The 22,078-nt window shown below is 50.8% G+C and overlaps 2 protein-coding genes across 2 annotated transcripts in view; one reads left to right on the top strand and one right to left on the bottom strand.

Moving 5' to 3' along the window:
• The first annotated feature begins 7,645 nt into the window (after window positions 1-7,645).
• LOC103751604 (3-ketoacyl-CoA thiolase A, peroxisomal-like) lies at window positions 7,646-16,959 on the top strand. Its single transcript, XM_029557176.1, is given in 11 exon segments — window positions 7,646-7,803; window positions 7,806-7,888; window positions 8,057-8,150; window positions 9,080-9,133; window positions 10,941-11,024; window positions 11,318-11,360; window positions 14,281-14,361; window positions 15,323-15,513; window positions 16,101-16,156; window positions 16,249-16,394; window positions 16,744-16,959. Coding segments are annotated over 11 exon segments (984 nt in total). The 5' UTR covers window positions 7,646-7,727; the 3' UTR covers window positions 16,820-16,959.
• Window positions 16,960-17,109: 150 nt separating this feature from the next.
• Window positions 17,110-22,078, bottom strand: part of Dlec1 (DLEC1 cilia and flagella associated protein) — a 57,011-nt gene continuing 52,042 nt past the window's right edge. Inside the window, exons 31-37 of the mRNA XM_017794866.2 lie at window positions 21,950-22,044; window positions 21,667-21,751; window positions 21,307-21,513; window positions 18,970-19,131; window positions 17,999-18,152; window positions 17,589-17,709; window positions 17,110-17,501 (exon numbers count right to left, since the gene is read on the bottom strand). Coding sequence (XP_017650355.1) covers window positions 17,384-17,501; window positions 17,589-17,709; window positions 17,999-18,152; window positions 18,970-19,131; window positions 21,307-21,513; window positions 21,667-21,751; window positions 21,950-22,044 — 942 coding nt within the window. The 3' untranslated portion in view covers window positions 17,110-17,383. The remainder of the gene's footprint in view (window positions 17,502-17,588; window positions 17,710-17,998; window positions 18,153-18,969; window positions 19,132-21,306; window positions 21,514-21,666; window positions 21,752-21,949; window positions 22,045-22,078) is intronic.

Genomic DNA, 22,078 nt, shown 5'->3' with positions numbered 1-22,078 from the left:
AGTGAAGTTCTCAGGTGAGCTCACAGTCTGTGTGAGGACAGGAAGTGGGTGTTGTTACCTTTGTGCACTGCATGCCTGGTAACCTGCTGTTGCTCTGGGGCACGGCTTGTTGTGAGCAGTTATCTTTGAGGCTCTGGTGGTGAGGTTACAGCTTGGAGCTAAGTATGGTGAGTGCCATGTCACCCAACTCCCATTTTTTTCTTGCAACTTGACACTTCAGATAGGGTAGAAATATACTTGTCTTCTGGTGGCTGTGGGGCAGGATGCTTACATCTGGATGGTTTTGTTTTTGGAGTCTGTTTTGGGAAGAATATTGGCGAATGCAGGGAGGGGAGCTGAGACTGAAGAGGTAGGCCCATGGCATCCTGTGGGCAGTCAGGACCAGCCTGGGGGATCTGCAGTCAGCACCATCACAGTAAGCGGCCACACTGAACTCCAACGTGGGCAACAGGGGTGTGGTTAATACAACACACAGAAGCCCCAGTGCCAGCTGCCAGGCGCTGCTCCAGTAGGCATACAGTAAATGAAGGGAGGCTGTGAATGAGTGAACTGGAGGTTGGAGGGAAGCTAGTCATCCTCTAGCCAAAGTAAAATTTCAGGAGGAAATTCCTGTTATAGTTAAATATTAAATAGTTCAAGTCTACAAACTTTGGAGCCAGGTTAATGTACTGTAGTTGCAGTTCAACTCTGGTCTCCCTAGCTGGGGCACCCTCTCCAGACTCCAGTGTTCGGGTTTTTAAAATGAGATTAATGATACTGCACCTATTTGTAGAGTCATTCTTAGCATTTGATGTAGCAGTATTGTGCTGCTCTTACCCCTGAGCCCCCTTCTGCACTCTCACAGTCTCTGTCACTGTGACTGTCTTTTCCAGATGAAGACTTTCCAGATGAAGTCACTCATGTGACTGTCTTTTCCAGAGTTCAGAAGGGCTAGGGACTTTTCTTGGAGCCCCTTTCTGCTCACCTATCCCCACTTTTTCCTCAAGGCAGTTCTCTTTCATGATGTCAGTGACCTTTTGTGACACATTCCCAACAAAGGCAATTTAGGGAAGTAAGGGTCTATTTTAAAGGCTTATGGTTTGCGGGGCTACAGTCCATCACGATAGGAAAGGCATGGCAGTGGGAGTGTGAGGTGGCTGGTCACCACTTCCACAGTCAGGAAGTGGGGCATGCTCCTTTATCCAGTCTGGGACTCCAGTTCATGGGTTGGATCCATATTTAGAATAGGCCTTCTCTCCTTGGTTAATGCTCCCTGGAAACATCCTCACAGACATGCCCAGAGGTGTGTCTCCTAGGTGATTCCAAACGCAGTCCAGTTAATTATGAAAAGAAACCATCATACCTTTCTTTTCTGACTTTAGATTGCTCTCCCTTCAACAAGATCAGCTCTTTCTCACCCAGCAGTAATCAGCTGCAAATAATTCTTCAACTAAGATTGGGACTTGTTGTTCATTTCCACAGTTCTGTGCTGGGTTTTTGTCTGCCTAAGTTTGCATGGGTCTTGTGCTTGCTGACACCATTGCTGTTGGTTTGTATGAGAAGGGTCCTAGGCGCCTGTATGGCCATGCACCTCCTCCCTTCCTCTTACAATCTTTCCTCACCCTCTTCTGCAATGGTCCCTGAGTCTTGAGTGAGTGGACTTCAATATAGGAGTCCTGTCCAAAGACTCACACTCCACTGACTTATTCTGCATTTTGGCCATTTATGGCGTTTTGTGTTCCTGGCCCTCTGTTGCATGAGGGAGCTTCATTGATGAGAACTAAAAGATGCATTAGTGTTCTCTTCATCCTTTGTTCTATGTTCTGTGAGTCTAGGTTGCATCCTAGATGTGCCACATAGGCTTGGGCAACTCACAGAGAATCTCTGTGTGACCAGTGGTGTAACTCCGTAATAATCTCTGTTAAGAAAGAAACTACTTTGATGGGTGGTAACTGGGATGCTTGTATGTAATTTTTTTTAAATTTTTTGATCTTTTTTTTTTTTTGAAACAGGCTCTCCTTATAGCCCCAGCTTGCCTGGAACTCACTATGTAGAGCAGACTGGCCTTGAACTCACAGAGATCTGCCTGCCTCTGCCTCCTGAGTGCTGGGACTAAAGATGTGCACTACCATGCTCTGCCTACTTGTCTGTAAATTTAAGGGTTCATATTTGGTACATTGTGGTCACTGGCTGTGGCTGCTCTCCTCCGGCTAGGGTCACTCTCCTGCTCTCTCAGGTCCAGGCCCCAGAGCTGGTGAGGAGTCTGCTCCAGCGTTGCTGCATTCAGATGCAGGAGACGAGGTTCAGTGACACAGATCTGCTTTATTGCAGGAAAGTATGGGCTTATATAGGGGTAATAGTCCAATCATAACACAGCATATGGGACCCCTTATTAGCATGGCAGACTAGTATCCTATTACAATTTAGCGGGCCAGATGCCCTATTAGCATGATAAGTTTCGGATTCCTGGAAACCATGTGACTTATATAGTTTTCTCTCTGATAAGAAACAGGAAGCACTGCATTCCAGCATGGTAGGTATGTAAGGCAAAAGGCAAAATCAGTCACAAGATTTTCCACAACAGCACATAATAAGAAACTACTTTAGTCTATGGATATGAGAACCTTAGGGTTTTCTCTAAGATCTATGACCTCTCTAGCTATGTGTATTTGGCTGGGTTTACAGTACCACACATGAATTTCCTCCCATTTAGTGGGCTTTAAGTACAGTTAGGTAGATGTTGATTACCCCCAAGATAAAAGTGCCACTACTGCCCTAATGTGGTTTGCTATCCTGGTCATTGATGTGGTTTTTATGCTTTGAAGCTAGGGTTGGACCATTGATTGATGTTCTCCCTTACCAGCTTACGTAGTGCTCGCCAAAGCTATGAGAGCTAGCCTTCAGGGAAGGTGGCTTCCAGGTCAGTTCTAGCTCCATTTCTACTAATTTTCTCTCCTGATTTTGTATCCTGCTGTTTTGTTAAAAGTGTTTATCACATCTAAGAGCTTTCTGGTGGGTTTCTAGGGTTTTTTAAGCAAATGGGGATAATTAGACTTCTTCCTTTCTTATTTGCATCCCTTTTATTTCTTTTTCTTGTTCTATTGCTCCAGCTAAGACAGGGAATACTAGAAGGAATGAGTGGAGGGAGGAGACACTAGGCACCCTTGTCTCATTCCAGATGCAAGAGGAATTGCTTTCAGTTTTTCCCGGTCTTGAATAACGGTGGTCATAGGTTTGTTACAGATTGCCTTTATAATGCTGAGGTGTGTTCCTTCTCTTCCTCATTTCTTCAGGACTTTTATCTGAAGGGGTGTTGAATTTCATTAAAGACTTTCTGCATCTATGAAATGACATGTGATTTCTGTCCATACGTCTACTCATATGTGCATTAGATTTATTAATGTTGAACCAACCTTGCATTCCTTGGATGAACCCAACTTTATCTTTTTAAATTTTTTTTTTAAATCTTTTTTTCTTTAATTTTTACAAAAACTTTATTGAGAATTTCATACATGCATAGAAGATGTTTTGACCAAATCCATGCCCACTCCCTCCCCTCCAACATTCCCCCATCTGAAGAGGTAACCCTAAAATCTTTTAAGGATTAGATATAAGCTCCCAAATGCTTTTGACATGTTTAGCCTTGGAACATATGAATATATTGTCTGCATGTATGTAAATGTATTCATGTCATTGCAGTTCTCACAGAGGTCAGAGAGGGTGTTGGGTCCCCTGGCACTGGAGTTACGAACAGTTGTTAGCTGTTATGTGGGTGAATTGAAACCAAGTCGTCTGCAAAAACAGCCAGCTCTCTTAACCCCTGAGTTATCTCTCCAGCCCCATAAAACCAACTTTATTATGATGGTGCCATATGATTTACTTATATCCTTGGATTTCATTTGCAAGTATTGTATTGACAACTTTTGGTGTCTGTGTTCATTGGAGAAATTGTTCTATAGATTTCTTGTTGTGTCATCTGGTTTTGGCAGCAGGCTTTGAAAAATGTGTTTGGTAGTGTTCCTTCTCTATCACATGGAACTATTTGAGATGTTCTGGTGTTAGCTCTTCCTTAGAGGTTTTGTGGAATTTGGGGGTTAGATGGTTCAGCAGATAAAGTACCTGCCATACAAGTGAGAGGACCAAAGTTCAGATTCCCAGCACAGATTCCCAATACCCATGTGTATGCTGGACAAACGTGGCAGTCAGTATATGAGAGTCAGAGACAGGCAATCCTTGAATCAAGCAGGACAGCTAGACTAGTTGAAATGGTGAGCTCTGGATTCAAGTGAGAGACTCTGCCTCAATACATAAAGTAGAGAGAGATCAAAGAGGCCATCCAACATCAACTTCTCTGGCCTCCACATGCATGCTTACACATGTGCATGTGCACACTCCCCCCTCCATTTACAAATACAGAGATATGGAGAGAGAGAGAGAGAGAGAGAGAGCGCTATTTGGTAGAATTCATCAGTGAATCTGGTCCTAGACTTATCTTTGTGGAGAGAAATTTGATTATAGATTCAATCTCATTGCTTGTGATTGGTTTGCTTAAGTTGTTTATATCTCTTTAATTTAATGTTGTTAGGCCATATATGTTTATTTTGTCTATATATGCAGGTGTTTGTTGTTGTTGTTTGTTTGTTTGTTTGTTGCTTTTGCTTTTTTGAGACAGGGTCTCCCTGTAGCCCCAGCTAGCCTGGAACCCCGTATGTAAACCATATGTGGCCTCAGTTTTACAGAAATCAGCAAGCTTCTGTCTCCTGAGTACTGGGATTAAAGGCATACTTCAGCATACCCAGTTAAAACTGGAAAATATAACTGGGCATGTCTCAAAATTCTCAAAATTAATTTTTCCTGCCATACAAGTGAGAGGACCAAAGTTCAGATTCCCAGCACAGATTCCCAATACCCATGTGTATGCTGGACAAACGTGGCAGTCAGTATATGAGAGTCAGAGACAGGCAATCCTTGAATTCTGTGACTGTTCTTTGCAGTCTGTCATAACATCTCTTTTCATTTTTAATTTTGCTAATCTGAGCCTTCTTTTTCTTTTGGTTATTTGGGTAAGGGAATTCTTTGATTGACTCTATGTATAATTGTTTTATCTCCATTTTATTAACTGCTGCCCTGATCATCATCAGTCTTGCCATCTACTGCTTTTAGATCTGTTCTTGTTTTTCTAAAACCTTGAGTTGCATCATTAGGTTATTTATTTAATATCTCACTGATTTTTTTAATGCAAACATTTACAGCTACAAACTGTCTTCTTAGAACTCCCTTAATTTTGTCTTTAAAGTTCTAGGAATGTGGAGGATACAGAAGGGGCCAGGGACATAGACCCTTCCCAGGGGTCTCCTGTAGCCATGGTGGATCACCATGCAGTATTGTTGCTGTGGGCCCTATCTGCTAGGTTTCCTCTCTCTCTCTCTAGGGCTCCCCTCTTTGAGAAGCACCCTGTTTCCATGTCCTAGAATCTAGAGTTTTGCACACTTATGTGGGGGCCTTTGGGGTCTCTGAGACCACTGATTCAGGAACTCAGAAATGCTCATTTTCCTTCCTTCCTTCCTTCCTTTCTTTTTTTGAGATCTTATGGTGGTGGTGGTGGTGGTGGTGGTGGTAATGGTGGTGGGTGGGGATGGAGGGATGGTGGCTGTTGGGGACCTCTGTTATGCAAAGTAGAAGTCTCTTCACGTCCAGATAGCTCACGAGCTCGGAGACCATGTACTGAAGACTCCTTTCATAGCAGGGTGCCTTCCTGGCATTCTTCCTGACTCTTCTTTTGAAGTGCCCGCCACAACTGCCATAGCATAAACATGGCTTTTGGCTCTGGAATACCATGCTTTCCTGTGTGTGATTTTCCAGGCAGCCAGCAGTCTGGCAGAAATCCACTTCCACATGTAAATAGAATGTCTCACAAAGTATCTAAAAGCTTTTACCACTACCCCCTGGTATAAATATCCCAGTCTTTCTCTCAACATCGGAGATTGGGCTACAGAGAGAGCAGAGACACTTAATAAAGCTGTAACACAGACTGAGCCGAGCCTTGAGTCTTGTGTTTACTACCGGCGGTCCAATCTCTCCAGGGGGCGCACTCCCTCGTTACCGACTCGCGGGCATCCTAGCTTTTGCTGTCCCCGTATTCTTTCCACGTGGCCCAAGTGGCCAGTGGACCTCACATCCTGAGAAAGGTACACGGGTGAAATAGGGACAGGTTTCGGCAGAACAACGCTTCTGCAGTGGAGGAGCTTTCAGCACTGGAGCGGCGAACAGCGACACACCTGTCGCCGTTCCCAGAGACGCGGGGCCAGAGACGCTTGTGGCCAAACTCGCGCCACAACTCGCCAGGAGTGGCGGGGGCCCCGAGGCACCCGCGCACCCACGCCCGGGCAGCCCAGAACGCCACCCTATAGATGGCCATCCTGAGGTTGTAGGAAATTGTCTGGCCTTGCTCTGTGGGATCTGATGGAGTCACAGCCTTCCATTGGGGATGTAAGGGTTCATAAGGTCCAGTGTTATGGTATGGCAGGAGAGGGTCAAGGGAAGGGGCACCAAGTCTGTCCTCTAGGGTCTCTGGAGAGCACACAACTCTTTTAGTAGGAGACTGGGGAGAGACAAGCTGTGGCCCTGGAGGTGACAATGATTTGTCTGCCTTTGGGAGTCTGAAGCACAGGTGGCCTTGTCCTAGAAAGGGTCTCCTGTGTTTTGGTATTTGGAGAAAACCCAGTGGTACCCCCTGAAGGTCTGAGGAAAACATATAGACTTGTCATTGGGAGTAGGGGGCATCTGGTCTTACTCTTCAAGACTAGGGACACAATCCAGGTCCAGGGAGCCATGATTCATTCACTCAACAAATACTTATTGATCAGCTAGTAAAATACAGGCACGTTGTAGGCTCCCCAGAAAGTGTCCGCTTTGCCTTGGTACAGATCTTTACTAAGGGGAGAGCACTAATGAGTTCATCCCAAAGGAAGTATAAGGCCTGTGGGATGCTCTGTCTGAGACCTTGGACTACTTCAGTGCCTTTATAAAACTGGTTTCCCCCACCAGCCAGGAATCCAAACTGCCTAGGAATAGGACTAGGAGTCTCGGAAGTACTTAAGCTTCTGACTTAAGGCCTGGGATCCAGGACAGAGAGCCAATTAGGAGGAAAACAGGAATCAGAGTTGGGACCTGGGTCTCCATCCACAGTGAGAAGTGGTGAGCAGGGCTGGGGGTTCATTCTACCTTCTGCCTGGCATTAGTCCACGCAGAGAGCTTTGCGGGGGGGGGGGCTGGTTGTGGGCTGCTTCATTTTCAGAAACCCAGAAACCTTCGAGGTACTGCCTTGAGTGTGTCTGCAAAATTGAAAAGGTGGGAAGGTTTTCAGTCTGCATTTCTGGGTGGAGCAGAGTCGTATTATGTATGTCAAACCAATCTTGAACCCAGGGCAAACATCCTGCTTCAGTATCCCCAGTGTTAGGAGTTCAGGCCTGAGCCATCAAGCCCTACTGGTGTGCATCTAGACTGGCCACTCTGAACTTTGAGAGGCGAGGTTTCTAGGGGATCTTGGACCAGGCTTTCCGGGTGAGGAGGTGGTGGTGGGGCGTGTCCTCAAGAACACACACCTTCTGGTTGGCTGTGGTTGAGGTGGGCGGGACTTGTGGAGGGCTCTTACCTAAGGGAGGTGTGGTGTCTGGAGAGGTGCTGTGCCTGCTCCCGGAAGCCTTCATATTCCCCAGGGTCTGTACCCAACGCTCAAGCTTTGTAGGATGAAGAGGATGCAGGTAGTGTTTGGCCACCTGGCCGGCAGGCCCGAGTCCAGCTCCGCGCTGCAGGCCGCACCCTGCTCCCGCAGGCCTCAGCCGATGACGTGGTGGTGGTGCAGGGACGGCGCACCCCCATCGGCCGCGGAGGTCGCGGCGGCTTCAAGGTGAGGAGCCTCGGGAGGAGGCCGGGACTCAGCAGGAGGCCAGTGCGGGAGGGAGGCCGCCCTCTGCTGGGTTCCCCGAGGCTGGGTGTACCCGAGCTGTGGTCAGTGTGTCCCCCGGGTGGGGATGCGGGAGGCGGGTCACAGCTGCCGTGCATCCCCCCCCTGCAGGACACCACTCCCGACGAGCTTCTGTCCGCCGTGCTGACCGCGGTTCTCCAGGACTTGAACCTCAGGCCGGATCAGCTGGGCGACATTTCCGTGGGTGAGCGCACCCGCGGGGTCTTCCGCTGGGCCCTTGGTGCACTCTTGCCTCCCCAGGGCCCTCCATCCTCACTGCTGACCGGGTTTCACTGAAGGGCAGGGCTACGGACTCCAGAGACTTGAATGGGACTGCTTCGCACAGCTAGTCTCAATCCCAGAGCCATGGGCACCCCCTGGAGGCACTTCTGCCTACGGAGCCCGGTGCAAAGCAGGGGAGCCTGTGGTAGACATTCTAAAGTCCAGATGTTCCAGGAGAATCTAGAAGGTGGGAAACCAGGGTTCTCTACCAACGCTGACACTCCAGCTATGCCAGAAATTGCTTAGCCCAGCCCTAGTTACAGACTCAGAGACTGGCCTGTGGATTTATGCAGATTTGCATCTGAACACAAAGCCTGCCTGATGTTTCCAACCCCTACACCACCACCCCCCTTGAACTATAACAACAAAGTACAGGACACAGTTTCATCCAGCAGGTGCCAGCCTGGGTCAGGCCCCAGTGTTCCTCCTTCCTGCAGTGTCGGCAAGGCTTGGAGGAGGACACTGGGGAGGTGAGCCATTTCAGAATCTCACTTCCCTCAGCCACAGGCCCAGTTCCGTCTACTTTTAAGCTTTGCACTGTGTTCCTCTTACCCTAGAGTCTCTCCTTTCACCAGGCAAGGCAGGTACTGATGTAGATGGGCAGGATGCCTGGACAAGAGAGATGGGGCTTCCAGCACTGGACTGCTGCATAACAAAGCAAGCTGTTGTGTGCCTGGCTCCCTGTTCCAAATCCTGAACCTCCACAGCCCCAACTGAGCCTCTATAGAGGATGTGGACTCCCAAAGAGAGATCTGACTGTCTCCTCTTTGGGACTTATGTTTGTACTTTAGGCCCCAGGATACCACTTAGCATTGACTAGAGGCTTTTTTTTTTTTTTTTTTTCCCCCACAGGCAAGGTGCTTCAGCCTGGGGCCGGAGCTGTCATGGCTCGGATTGCCCAGTTTCTGAGCTAATCCTTACTCTGTGTGCTGGATAGCTTTAGTGTCAACTTGACACACCTGGGTTGAGGGTGGGGATCCTGGCATTAGGGTTGGATCTGTGAGTGGTGAAAGATTAGGTTGAAATAAGATATTGAGGTAGAGTGCATTGAACTGTGCTCTTATGAGCATAACCCTTTCTCTGCTTAGAGAGGGTGCATTACTGGACCCACAGCCAAGACTCTCGAGTCTTTGAGACTTGGGCAAAGGTTTTCTGTGGCCTGATTTTTAAGGAAAGCTAAATTTATTACATAAGTTTTCCAAGTGTGGACTCCGTATGTTAAATAATCACATAACCACACTGACAGTGACTTTGCTTCCATTCCTAGTTGAGCAATCAGGGAAGGCTCATTCAGTCTTCAGAGGCTTAGGGCTGGGGTGGCAGCCCCAGCAGGAGGGGCGTCTAGAAGGAGCCCTGATATTCTTGGCCTTTCCTACAGGGAAGCAGTGATTCAATCACCTCAGGGGTAGACAAAGGCCCACTTCCCTTCTTGCTGCATGGAGCAGAAATAATAACACCACTAGCTAGTGAAAGAGCAGAAAAGAGGCAAAACCTGCACAACTGGGAGAGGGTCAGACATAGCCTGTGGTTCAAGGTCACCTCCTTGTGTCTCCAGATCAACTTTTCAGTTTCGCCCCACCTGCTTCCTCAACATTTCTGCCAGCCTGTCTGCCTGCTACCCTCCCTACTCTACCCATTCTGTCCCCATGGAAACTGTCCCTACCTGTTCTTCCTGCCTGAACTAAACCTTGCCCAAACATACTCTTATTCTGGACACTTGGCTTCCCCAAGCTCTCAGGCTTCAAATGAGTGATCTTCCTGTCCAATAGTTTCCTCCTGTGATGGGGCTTTGCACCTGGCCCCACAGTTTCAGTCTCTCTGTGTGCTGGGTAAGCAGCCACTGAGGCACAGTTCTGTCACCTCTGTCCAGTGGTGTGTTGTGCTCAGCGGCTGGTGAAAACTTGATGGATTTGGTAAAGATACTAACCAGGTGTTAGGGAATGAGAGGATCTGGGCGGACTTCAATGGGCCTAGGGAACCATCCTTCTAAGGGCCTCGGCAGAGCCTGGCTTGAAGCTCCAGCTCTGGGGTCCCCCAGTCCCTGACTGTGCATTAGAACCACCCTAATCCTGATGTGTTCACTCCGTGAGGTTCTCAGTGCATCAGTCAAGGGCCTGGGCATGTTCCTAGAGCTTTGTAATGTTGGCCAAAGCATGTTTGTCACTTTGGAGGGCAGTCATGGAAGCTCGAATGGCTGAGCCCAGAAAGCAGGAGACCAGTGGGTGCAGAACAAGTGTGCCAAGTGGGGAGACACTCCTGGAGCAGAAAACTGGGCATGACAGTCCAACCATGTTTACTAGAAACGCTGAAGGGTGAGGGTGAATGGTGGCTCATCCTCCAGACATGGCTCTGGCTCTAGTAGTCTGTCGCAACAACAGGTTTATTTGTCTGTCCTTCCGGGACAACTGAGATCCATGTTTCCATTGCTGATTCTTGAGGTGCTAATGAAGAAGAAGGCCTGTGACCCAAATGGGCTTCCCTAGCTGGCTAGAGGAGAATCATGGAGTGGAACTGCATGTACTTAAGGACCCTGGGTACCAAGTGACTGCAAAGACAGGTCTGCCCAGTACCTTCTCATGCATCTTCCCTGCTGCCTGTTGTTCCTCTCGTCTGTGTACACTCTGCTGGGGCTGTCATGAGTCCAGGAGCCTCATAAAGCCTACTTTCCCCAAGACCATGGCAGGGTGGGGGCTGATGCCATCTCCCTTCTATTTCAGTGGCATCCCAGAGACTGTGCCTTTGTCCACGGTCAACAGACAGTGCTCATCTGGGCTGCAGGCAGTGGCCAACATAGCTGGTATGTTATGACTGCTGAATCCCCATGGCCATAGCCTGGCTTTAGTCTTGAACCCCTGTGGTTGAGTGAGCAAAGTCTCTGTGCTGGGCCAGCAGTAAGCATTTCTGAGAGGTCTCTCATCACAGAGTGGAGGAGCATCCCTTACCTCAGCCCCAAGTCTTTTGGGGTGTTCTTGGGTCTTCTGTCTTTGAGGCTTCAATGAATGCACCTAGAGAGCAGGGAGGAGAGGGGCTGTGCTGCTCCCAGACAGATCCACTCTAGCCAAGGATGGTTATGAAATGCTTTTGTTTCAGGTGGCATCAGAAATGGGTCTTATGACATTGGCATGGCCTGTGGGTAAGAATTTCTTCTTGCCAGACCTTATTAACCAAAGCAGCAATCAAACTAATCTCCTTGTTCTGAGGGGCCACCATTTCAGGATTTTCTCTGGCATACCTCCAGGCAGTAATTGGGATGGACTCTCACAAATGCACCCTTGGAGTTGATCTCTAGCATTCTTTCTAGGAAATCAATCAGATTATCATGTTGGAATCTGTAGCACTTGGGTTTCTCCCAGTGCCCTGGCTGATGATTCCCCACGCTGCTGGGAGAAGAGGCAATGTGGGATCCCTCAAGTCAGGCACATTTCCTTACTATATAAATGTTCATTTTCCTAAACTGTTAACTTGTTCATCCCTCCTCCCCCAATACCAAGGAAGAAATCCCAACTGACTACTGTGCTCTGGGGCACATGGTCAGTTCTCTGTCACCTCTACCCAGATTGCCCCTTTGTCTTGATCTGTAAGTCAAGGAGCTGCAGAAGTTGTGCTTGACAGTGACTTCAGAGAGGAGCAAAATACTGGGGCCATCTGATGTAGGCTCAGAGTCTAGCAGCCTAGGTTCTGATGGGCTCCCACTGCTTCTCAGATTCTCTGTAGAGTGTTTCTTGAGAGGAAGCATTGCTAGTCCATGGAAATGTCCTGGTTGTCCTGTACTTCCTTGTCCTGACCTGTGTCTTAGTAGGAACATAGCCAAAGTTCGCAAGCAAGCACTGGGGCCCTTTGCTGTTTCTTGTGTTTGTCTTACTTGAGGGCAGCAGGTATGGTGGCTTGAGGAATAGGGCTGAGATCCCATGAGTTTCTCAGGGGCTTCTATTCCCAAGCAGGTTGAAGATCCTGGTGGTGGATACAAAGGATCGGGGTCTTGGATGCCCACATCACATCCCCACCTGACCATCCCCTAGCCTTTGAGAGTACATCTTGCTCAGGCGTGGACTAAGGACTAGTTGGGGTCCAAGCTGGGTAACAATGACCAGCTTCGTCATTTGTAAGGACTTTGTGTCACCATCTAAAAAAGGGAACACCTGTTTCAGCTCTGAGGATATTATATAAGGATTAAATGGATTAATTGAATTAATTAAATTTTAATTAAAAGGGTTAAATCTATGGTTAAGACACAGATGGCTCTGTGGAACATGTATCATTTGGTCACACACTCTGAAGGGTTCTTATGTCTGAAAAGTGTTCAAACAAGTGGCCAGATCTACAATCCCAGCTACTCTGGAGACTGAGGCAAGAATACTGCAAGGTCAAGGCCCACCTGAACTATAGAGCAAACTCAGGGCCAGCCTAGGCAATTTAACACTGTTTCAAAATAAAAAAAATTAAGACCCAGGGCTATAGTTTAGTGGTGGACTGCTTATCTGCCCTGTGCAAGGCCCCATGTTCAATACTCAGTCCTTCAAAAAGGAAAGAAAAAAAGAGTTCAAGTTAGTGCTAGAGTTTAGAAGGCACTTAGTTAAGGTCCTCTGTTATTCATGTAGCCTTCTCAGCACGTTCCCAGTGATTGCTGATTTCTCTACACTGGCCACCTGGCCTTCTTCTCAGTTACCCCACTAACTTGTCTATCTATGCAGGTCACGGCTTTCTGTGATGTGAGCTTAGTGCTCAACACTCCTCCCTTTTTCCTTTGACTTGAGGGGTGCCGAGGACTAAATCGGGCTGACTAGATATGTACTAAACTATAGGGGGCACTGGAAGACATCTCTGGGAGCCACTAGTTACTTGGCTCAGTGTTGCCAGACAGCCCCCAGAATGTGTTTGTCCTGGATAGAGGGAGAAACAGGGCTCAGTCACCCTGCAATCCCCACCCCACCTCACTGGCTAGGTACCTGCTACACTCCTTGAGGGCTTCATGGCTATTTCCCAGCACATGCCACATGGTTGGCCATCCCTGGGGCTTCCTACTAAGGCTCAACCTGTTCCTTCTCCTCCTCATGGTGGAGTCCATGTCTCTGTCCCCTAAAGGGAATCTTGGGAATCTTACATCACGCCTACTGGAGAATGAGAAGGCCAGAGACTGCCTGATCCCTATGGGGTGAGTGTCCTCATGAAGTTGTGTGTGTATGCCCACTCAGTGCTCTGCCTGTCCTCAATCAGATGCCAAGGAACTTTCTCCTCTGTAGATGGAAGTACTGAGCCTCCCTCCTTTGAGTGTCATGTGCTCTGCAGGGGCTAGGCAAGTGATTGATGCTGCCCATGACTTCTCTTTCCTGAGAACCTCAAGTCCTCTTTGCATCCCTAGGTATCCAAATACAGCCCATGCTCCCCACCCCTCCAACCAAGGTCCCAAGTCACAGGAAGGATGGTGGAAGCTGTCCCCAAAGCCTTAGAAGCCTGGAGTTGAGAAGGACATGGGGAACATCAGACTCCTGAACATGTAGGGGAAGAATTTAGGCCTGTAAGATGTGTAGAAAATCTATTTGCGCTCTCGAGAACCTTTACCTGCAGCTAAGTCTGTGAGCTTGGCCTCTGCCAGCATCCAAGGGCAGGAAGTCCTGGTTGCATTGGACATATGAGGAGAGAGGTTTTCAGTGGGTGGAAACTTGGCTTTGTCCGTATCTTGTCTCCACAGGCAGCCTGGAAGTCATAGGAGAAGCTGGCCAGGAATGGCCCGCTAGTGCTCCCAGCATCTCCTGCCACTCTCCTTGGGCTGAGATAGCTCACCTAGGAGACCATCCCTTCTGGAGGCAGACTGCCTCCCCATAGAGAGCTTGTCTTTGGTGTGAACCTCTGAGGATCTGGCCAGTATGGATGCTCCATACCCATGTGATAAGACAAAGTGCCACCTCCTGAATGCTCACCTGTCCCTGGGGCATGGACTGGACATCATGCCGCTGACCTGGATGCCCAGAGGCCCAAGCATAGCCCTTCAATGTGACCCTAGACCCCAAGTGACCAGACTTACAGCCTCAGCCTCCTATTTTGTTGTGTCCTAGGATAACCTCGGAGAACGTGGCTGAGCATTTTGGCATTTCTCGGCAGAAGCAGGATGCTTTTGCATTGACCTCTCAGCAGAAGTGAGTGTTGAGTGAGATGTTGACAGGTCTGAAGAGTCATGACCCCTTCCTAATGGACTGAACTGGAGCTGACACAAAGAGATTGACCAACCTCATGTCACAGCTGGGAGGTGGCAAGGTTCAGCACCATTGTTGGGTTTGGTCTACCGGGGCCTCTTTTTGACTGTTCTTAGAGTCTTCTCCCTAGCTGGGCTTCAGTTCTGTCCCCTTACTCCTTCCTTAGGACATAATAAGGAACAGAACCATGCTTTAGTTTTCTATGGCTTAGGGACCAGATCTGATGATCACTGGTTATTAAGCCTGGAGTATGGAGCCAGCAGTGCTAGAGCCCAGTCCTCTCAGCACGTGGGGAAGGCCAAGGCCTGGGGAAGTACCCTGAGGCCGCCCTCAGAGAAACCAGAACCTTGGGCCTCTGGACAACAGCAGGCTAGCCAGCTCAGGTGCCTGTGCACCTCTATTTAATATGTGACTGCAAAGGTCATCCTAACACTCCTTATGCTTCAACACTGTGAACAGGAAAATATATCCAGGAGATAACCTCACTTTTAAATTGAAGATGGCGAGCAGGTGAAATTGCACCTTTGGCAGTCAAACACGAGACTAGAAGAATCCAGCACAAATATTACTGAGAGTGCAGGCTTACTGTGGAAGAGATCATGGAACAGGCTTGACGGCCAGTAGATGTAGAGCATCAAACAACACTACCTCCAAACTCCCTGCTCCTGATTTAGTATGGGCCAAACATGATGCTGAAATTGGAGCTAATGATGGATAGGCCGGAAAGCCTTGGCATGCCTCCCCCTCCCAGAGGCATGTGGGGTTCAGTCAGTTGTCACGGGGATGGAAAAGCTCCTTAATTGCAAAGTCTGGGGTTGCATGTCTTCCTGAGCTGGCAAAGGCTGGGGACAGGCAAGAAGGGGAACCAAACATGCCTGAGTCTCGCTGTCCAGGTTGCCAGCAGGGCAGCAAGAGCCCAGAGCAGGGGCTGCTTTCGGGAAGAGATTGTGCCTGTGACCACCACTGTCCTTGATGATGAGGGCAACAAGAGGACCATCACTGTGTCCCAGGATGAGGGCATCCGACCCAGCACCACCATGGAGGGCCTGGCCAAGCTGAAGCCTGCCTTCAAGGATGGTGGCTCTACCACGGCTGGTGAGTACGGGCCAGGTTGGGCTGAGCCAGGTGGGTGGTTCTATTCTGACCAGGCCCTTTGGCAAGGCAATAGTAGGAATGCAAGTTCTATTCAGTTCAGCCTGATGCCTCCTCACCCTACTCATCCTCCCCTAGGAAACTCTAGCCAGGTGAGTGATGGGGCAGCTGCTGTCCTGCTGGCCCGGAGGTCCAAGGCCAAAGAGTTGGGGCTCCCCATCCTTGGGGTCCTGAGGTCCTTTGCAGTGGTTGGAGTCCCTCCTGACATCATGGGCATCGGACCTGCCTATGCCATCCCTGCAGCCTTGCAGAAAATAGGTAAGACAGCTCCTTCTCACCCTACACCTGGACCCCTCAGGCCCTGGGGCTATGTTGCAATTGTTTTGACCTTGTGGGTGGTATGGAGTGAAGGAGGGGCAGACTAGCACCCAGCACCAAAGACTGTGAATCCCACAGTTGGGACTCACTCACCCATCCCTAAGAGACAGACACAGTAGACTCCTGGGGCCAGCACTAGGAGCGGGGCCCTGGGAAGACCCTGAATTCTACCCAGGGACTGCTGTCAGCTCTGCTCTGTTCTTTGCCTACAGGGTTGACTGTGAATGACATAGATGTGTTTGAGATCAACGAGGCCTTTGCAAGTCAGGTGAGCCTGGGTCTTGGCATTGCATGGGTCCTGGGCTGCAGGGTGGATGCACGGTGGGCAGAGGCTCCATCTGCAGCTCTGGCTCCTTCCAGGCCCTCTACTGTGTGGAGAAGCTGGGAATCCCAGCAGAGAAAGTCAACCCTCTGGGGGGTGCGATAGCCCTGGGTCACCCCCTGGGTTGCACTGGGGCGCGGCATGTTGTCACACTGCTCAACGAGCTGAAACGCTGCAAGAAGAGGTGAGACTGATCTTCTCAGGGTGTTAAGGGCGTGGGTCACAGGGGATGTCTGAACTGGGGTTTCTGAGGAGCCAGGGCTTAAGGGAGGTGAGCACACACACAGGCACTCTGAACTGAGGATGGAGAGGTGAACCTGATCTTCCTAAGGTGTGGTCAAAAGGGACCACAGCCTGCAGAGCATGTCTGCCTCCTTCACCTGTGTCTGTGAGCAGTCTGGGGCTGAGTTCCCCCAGGTTTGCTCTGATGATCTTGCATCTTTGTTCACAAGTCCTTGTCTTCATGCTCAGCCTCATGTGGGCAGGGTTTGGGGTCTGGCTTTGCACAGCCAAAACAAGGTTCCTTTCTCCAGGGCATATGGAGTGGTGTCCATGTGCATCGGGACCGGCATGGGAGCCGCTGCTGTCTTCGAATACCCTGGGAACTGAGGCTCTGGCCGCAGGTGCTACCCAGAGAGTCCTGTGGCAGCCAGAGAGGGACACTGCAGAAGCCATCCACATGGGACACAGCACTGGAGGGGCGAGCACTGGCTGGATGAATCACAGCACTTTAATTTAGAAAATATGGTGACACAGTCCAGGAGCAAGTGGGACCACCCCATCAGGTGTCCCAAGCGGGGCTGAAGTACACGTGGGCCACTCAGGCCGTAAGGTCTATTGTATACCTCTGAGAGATGGTGGCTCCATGGGTTAAGGTGCAGTGGATGTAGTAAATGTGTGTTACCTCATTTTGGTGGCTGTCATTTCTTCCAGGGGCCAGGTTTTGCCTTGTTGGACTCTGCACTGCACAGTGATTATTAAGTGGCATGGTCTCCATGGTGGAGTGGCCTAGCTCTAGAGACTGTCATGCTGAGCCTCAGCTGACACCATTGCACTGGATGGGACTCCCCAGTCTCAGGAACTGCTCCAGCCCCATAGTCCATGTCCCTGTTCCTCAGCCCTGGACCATATTGACTTGCTGGGGCTGAGACTGAAGGCTGGGGAGCCTCAGAGCTAGTAAGGTGCCATGTATCTCTCATCATAGGAGCCTCGGCCCCGCAGCCGCAGGGTGCAGGCCTTCTCTCCCAGCATGCCTTCTACCAGCAGTGTGGACTCATATAGCCGGTGGCCCCTGGGCAGGAGATAGGTGAGGTTAGGCAGCCCCTGCCAGTGCCCGGGCCCTGTGGGCAGTTCCTTGGAGGCAGGAAGCAGCTCTCACCTGGCAGTGAAGAGCACTTGCAGGGGAATGGAGGTTGGAGGTGCATTGGTGGGTCGGGCCTCCAGCAGACCACTGCCTGGGTAGACCCCGAAGGCCTTCTCCTCAACCGGCTCCTCCTGCCCTGCACCGTGGGGAAAGAAAGACACACATGGGCACAGGGTGCTTCATATGATGATCCCCCCAGGACTTCATTTTCCCTAGACCAGCCCTGCCTCTCAGGTGTCACTCTGGTCCTGGCCAGCAACATAGAGCAGGGCAACCAGGGACTGGAGGACTGGTATATTCCAGAACTGCCAGGAGCCACCAGTGCTGAGGAGCCAGTCTGCACGGACAGGACCTCAGCAGCCCTTCCTAGGGGTCTTGCCCAGTTCCACCAAGGAGCAGTGGACAGGTGGGAGGGCACGACATACCCATCAACACAGTCCAGTAGCTTCGGCAGCCACTGAGGTTCATCAGGTAGACCATCCTGGTGCGCTGCTCATTCACAAAGCAGGTCCCGAAGTCCACCCAGCTGGTAGAGAGCTGCAACTCTGGCACAGCCACAAAAGCCCTCAGGGGCACCTCCTGGGGACCCAAGCCTGTGACTCAGTGAGAGATGAAGCATCTCTCACCACTGGGGTGGAGTTCTGACCTGGGGTTCTTGGGATACAAGGAATCCTGTCTCCCCCAAATACTGATGCTTCTGAGCAGAGCCAGGCCAGGATGGTGGGTAGCAGGGGCTGACACTACCACAAAGGCCAGAGGGGCAGGTGGGATTCTGCATGGCAACAGGCTAAAGGTACCGTCTGCCCCTCTGCCAGCCTCTTTCCCACCGAGTTCTGTGTTCTGCTCCCAGTTTGATAGGTCATCCATCCAACCTCTTTCCCCCTTTTTAGTCTCCTCCCTCCTGTGGAACCCAAACCCAACGTTCAGCAGCTTAGATTCTGAGCCAGGCAGCCCTTTCTCTGACCTCAGGCCCCTCAGCAGAGCCCCATGGCTCTGCTCTGCTTCTGCTTCTAGATTCTCTGGCATCCCCCCAAGTCTCTCTGTCAACTCTTCACCTGCAGCCCACCCAGGCACTCTGATGCCCTCAACTCCACTCTGATCTATGTTCTTCTAGTTGATGGAGCTCACACTGGAGCCCCACAAGAGCCAGCAGCATCCCTCACAGCTGCCTGGGGTGCACACTGTCTCCACCAATCAGACCATACTATGGATCTGTTCATGTGGTGTCCTTTCTCCCTTGGTTAAAAAGGACACAGGGTTCACCTATTGCCTCCTCCAGGGAGCACCTGGAGCTCCCATCCTCCAGCCCCTCACCCACAGGGCAGGGCAGGGCTGGGAACAGAGCCCAGCCAGGTGACATTTTCCTCCCTGGAGTGTGGGGCAGCCTCAGACTTGCCTGCACGGTCTGGTTGGTGAACCCTAGGAGCAGACCCTGAGTAAACACCATTTCTTTCTCTCCACTCTTGCTCTGCTGAATATCCACTCCGGGCAGCATCTGGTCAGCTGGGAGCTTCTGGTAGGACAGCAGCTCCAGGGACAGTGAGAAGGACACATCCACCTGAGCAGATGTAGACACAGCGTCACCCCAGGTGGCCTAGGCCAGGTGGCTTGCCCCTTCTGAAGCTCTGAGCTTTGTCTCCTGCTGCTCCCTGTGGTGTCTGCAGGTCCAGTCAGGTCCTCCTCATCCCCTGGATCAAGGAGCCTGTGGAGACTGGCTGAGCTGCCCCAGCACACAGCTCAACAGTGCCCCCAAGCCCTGGACACACCTGCTTTGTGCACAGCTTGTCAGGGCCGAAGACAAGCCTTTCCTGTCCTCGGGAGTTGGAGGCCAAAAGAAACAAAAATAAGGAAAGACTGTGTCTTTATCTTGAGGACATGAAGGGCCTGCTAGGGCCTGAAGCAGGGCACAGCCAAGCCAGCTTTACCTCCCACAGGGCCTCTGGCCACTGTGGGAAGCTGGGCTGCAGAAGTGTGAGGGGGTTGAAGACTGCAGACAGGAGGCTGAGACCACAACTCAGGCCAAACAGGGTGGGACCTGGGCTCATGGCCCCCAAAGACAGTTCCTTTGTAGTTCATCAGAATCAACTGGGAGTATTTACTAAGAAGACTCCTGGGCCTCAGCCCTGACCTTCATATGGAAAGGATTCCTGGAAGGGGGAGTCTAGGATCCTGCACTTGTTAAAAGCATTCTAAAGGCCACTGGTGTATTCCCAGGCTTGGAAACCGCTATCTTGGGCCAAAGTATATATTTAGTGATTAGGAGAACCAGCAACATTGACAGGTGGGAGGGGCATCCACAGGGCTTAGTGATTAGTCATCAGGAGGGGTTCAGGATAAGGAGGGCAGAGCTCTGGCTTGGGTAAGGTGGGGGTGGCTGACACTGCAAAGAGAAGGCTCCCTGTGGGACCACAGTCTTGAGGATGATGGGGAATTTGATGTACAGGGTAAGTTTGGGTCTAGAACTGAAAGAACTGAGATCAGGAGATCAGGTGCTTGGGTACTGCCTGTGCCCATAGAGTAAGATACAAGGCCAACATTTGATGCCAGTTTTTCTTGGTGTGCACTGTCCCTACCAATCAGACCACATCCTGGATCTGTCCGTGTGGTTTCCTTTCTCCCTTGGTTAAACAGGACACAGGCTTCACCTACTACCTCCTCCAAGGAGTACCTGGAGTTCCCAGCCTTTGTGTTTCCACAGAGCTGCCCAGACACTTCAACACCTGGTGGCTCACTCCACTTCTACACTGGGGCAGCTCAGCCCTAGTGGACAGGTCCTCCCTTCCCCTTAGCTTTCTTAGTGAAAAGCCTGGGCAGTGAGCAAGGGGGCTCTCCTGCCATCCTCTGCAGACTGGTGTCTGGCTCCTCCACCTCCACAGGCAGGACTTGGGAAGTCCCATCAGCCAGCACACAGCAGGCCCCCATTGTACAGACAGTGAAAGACACATCTGAAAGCATGCAGCTGCTCACTAAGGATCTGGAGGAGACAGACAAGATGACCCAAAATGTCAAAAGTTTGGCAAGCGTCCTGTTGGAGCCCGTGTGGTAGGGCGGGGCAGGGGAAAGGCTTCAAGGACAGGTAAAAGAGGGTCTTTTGAGGCAGGAAGGCAGGAAAAAGAAGGGCCTGGAAGTTGGCTGTCCTGGGCAAGCCTGTGTCCACCCAAGGAGTCACTATACTGAGGGCTCTACGTCACACCACACCCATGAAAGGCCTGGGTCCTAGTCCCACTTGAAATAATTGCATCTGAAACCCAAAGGAGGCAGAAGTTAATGGTTACTGCCAAAGCCCTGGCATTCCCAGATCACTCCACCTTTGAAAATACAGGTTTCTGTTATTATTGGTATCCTGTCAGAAGAGGAAGAATCACCCTTCACCCTGAGCGTATTACGTTCATGGCAATCCAACCAGGATGACCCCAAGCCAGGGCACTAACCCTTAAGCAAGGGGCACATGAGAAGGGAAGGAATGTGGTGTGATGTGGAGCTGCTCACTGCCCTCCACCAGGACATCAGTGGTGTCTGGACACATTTCTGAAATGCAAGTGTTTGTCTGCACTAGGTCTATTCTGTTTGTGTGCAACTCACCTACACAGAGAACCTGTATGTGCTGAAAAGGGCATGTCTTGGGGTCATGCACCTACAAGCGTTCATTTGCACCTGGTGCCCAGGTGTGAGCAGAGTGTGCAAGTCTGTTGCCTATATAGGCATCGAGGGGGCCATGAACCCCTGTACTGACCAGCATGCTCTGCTGTGGGCGAAGCATCTGCTGCTGGCCTGCAGAGGCTATATCCTCTTCAAATTCCTGGAAATGGGCTCTGCAACCCTGACTGGCCCCACCTGGAGAAACCAAGAAGGGCTGGGAGACCAGGAGCCGGAAATAGTGTGGGATTTCCGTGGTGTTGATCAGTTTTAGGTGGCGCGTGGTCAGCTGCTCACTCAGCACCTGGTGAGCAGAGAGGCAGGGAGGCCGGGATTGTGCATTCTTCCTTCTCCTCAGGCCCATGGCTCTTGGAAGGGGGCTAGTGCCCCCATAAGGACCCACTGGCACATGGGAGGTCCAAGTCAGTTGGCAGGATCAGGGTGGCAGCATACTCACCTCACAGCAAGGATGCTCCAGGATGAGGTCACTGGCTCGACACCGGAATTCCAAGTAGCCACTGCTGTCTAGCTCTGTATGCAGCCTGCCCAGCAACAGACACTGTTAAGGCAGCCAGATGCCTGAGCCCCCTGGCTTCCCCTGCCTGCTCCCTGGCCTCTGGCAGTCCATCCCTGCTTGCTCCTCCTCCCTCCTATTCCCGCCCTTTGGCTCTGGGAACCACCAGTGACAGGTAGCCTCCACAAGGAGACAGAGTGGAGGCAGGGAGGCCCAGTAGACTCACTGCGCACGCCTCACATAGCCATGCAGATCTAGTCTTAGGGGACCCACGGCAAAGCCCTGCAAGCGACGCCTTCGACCTGGAATCTCCCTTTCCATCTGCAGAGCCCAATCCAGCACAAATCACCAGTGG

Source organism: Nannospalax galili, unplaced genomic scaffold, assembly GCF_000622305.1.
Source record: "Nannospalax galili isolate Female #2095 unplaced genomic scaffold, S.galili_v1.0 scaffold2008, whole genome shotgun sequence".
Taxonomy (NCBI): Eukaryota; Metazoa; Chordata; class Mammalia; order Rodentia; family Spalacidae; genus Nannospalax; species Nannospalax galili.
The sequence above is the reverse complement of the archived record's forward strand: the minus strand, read 5'-3'. Positions and strand labels throughout refer to the sequence as shown.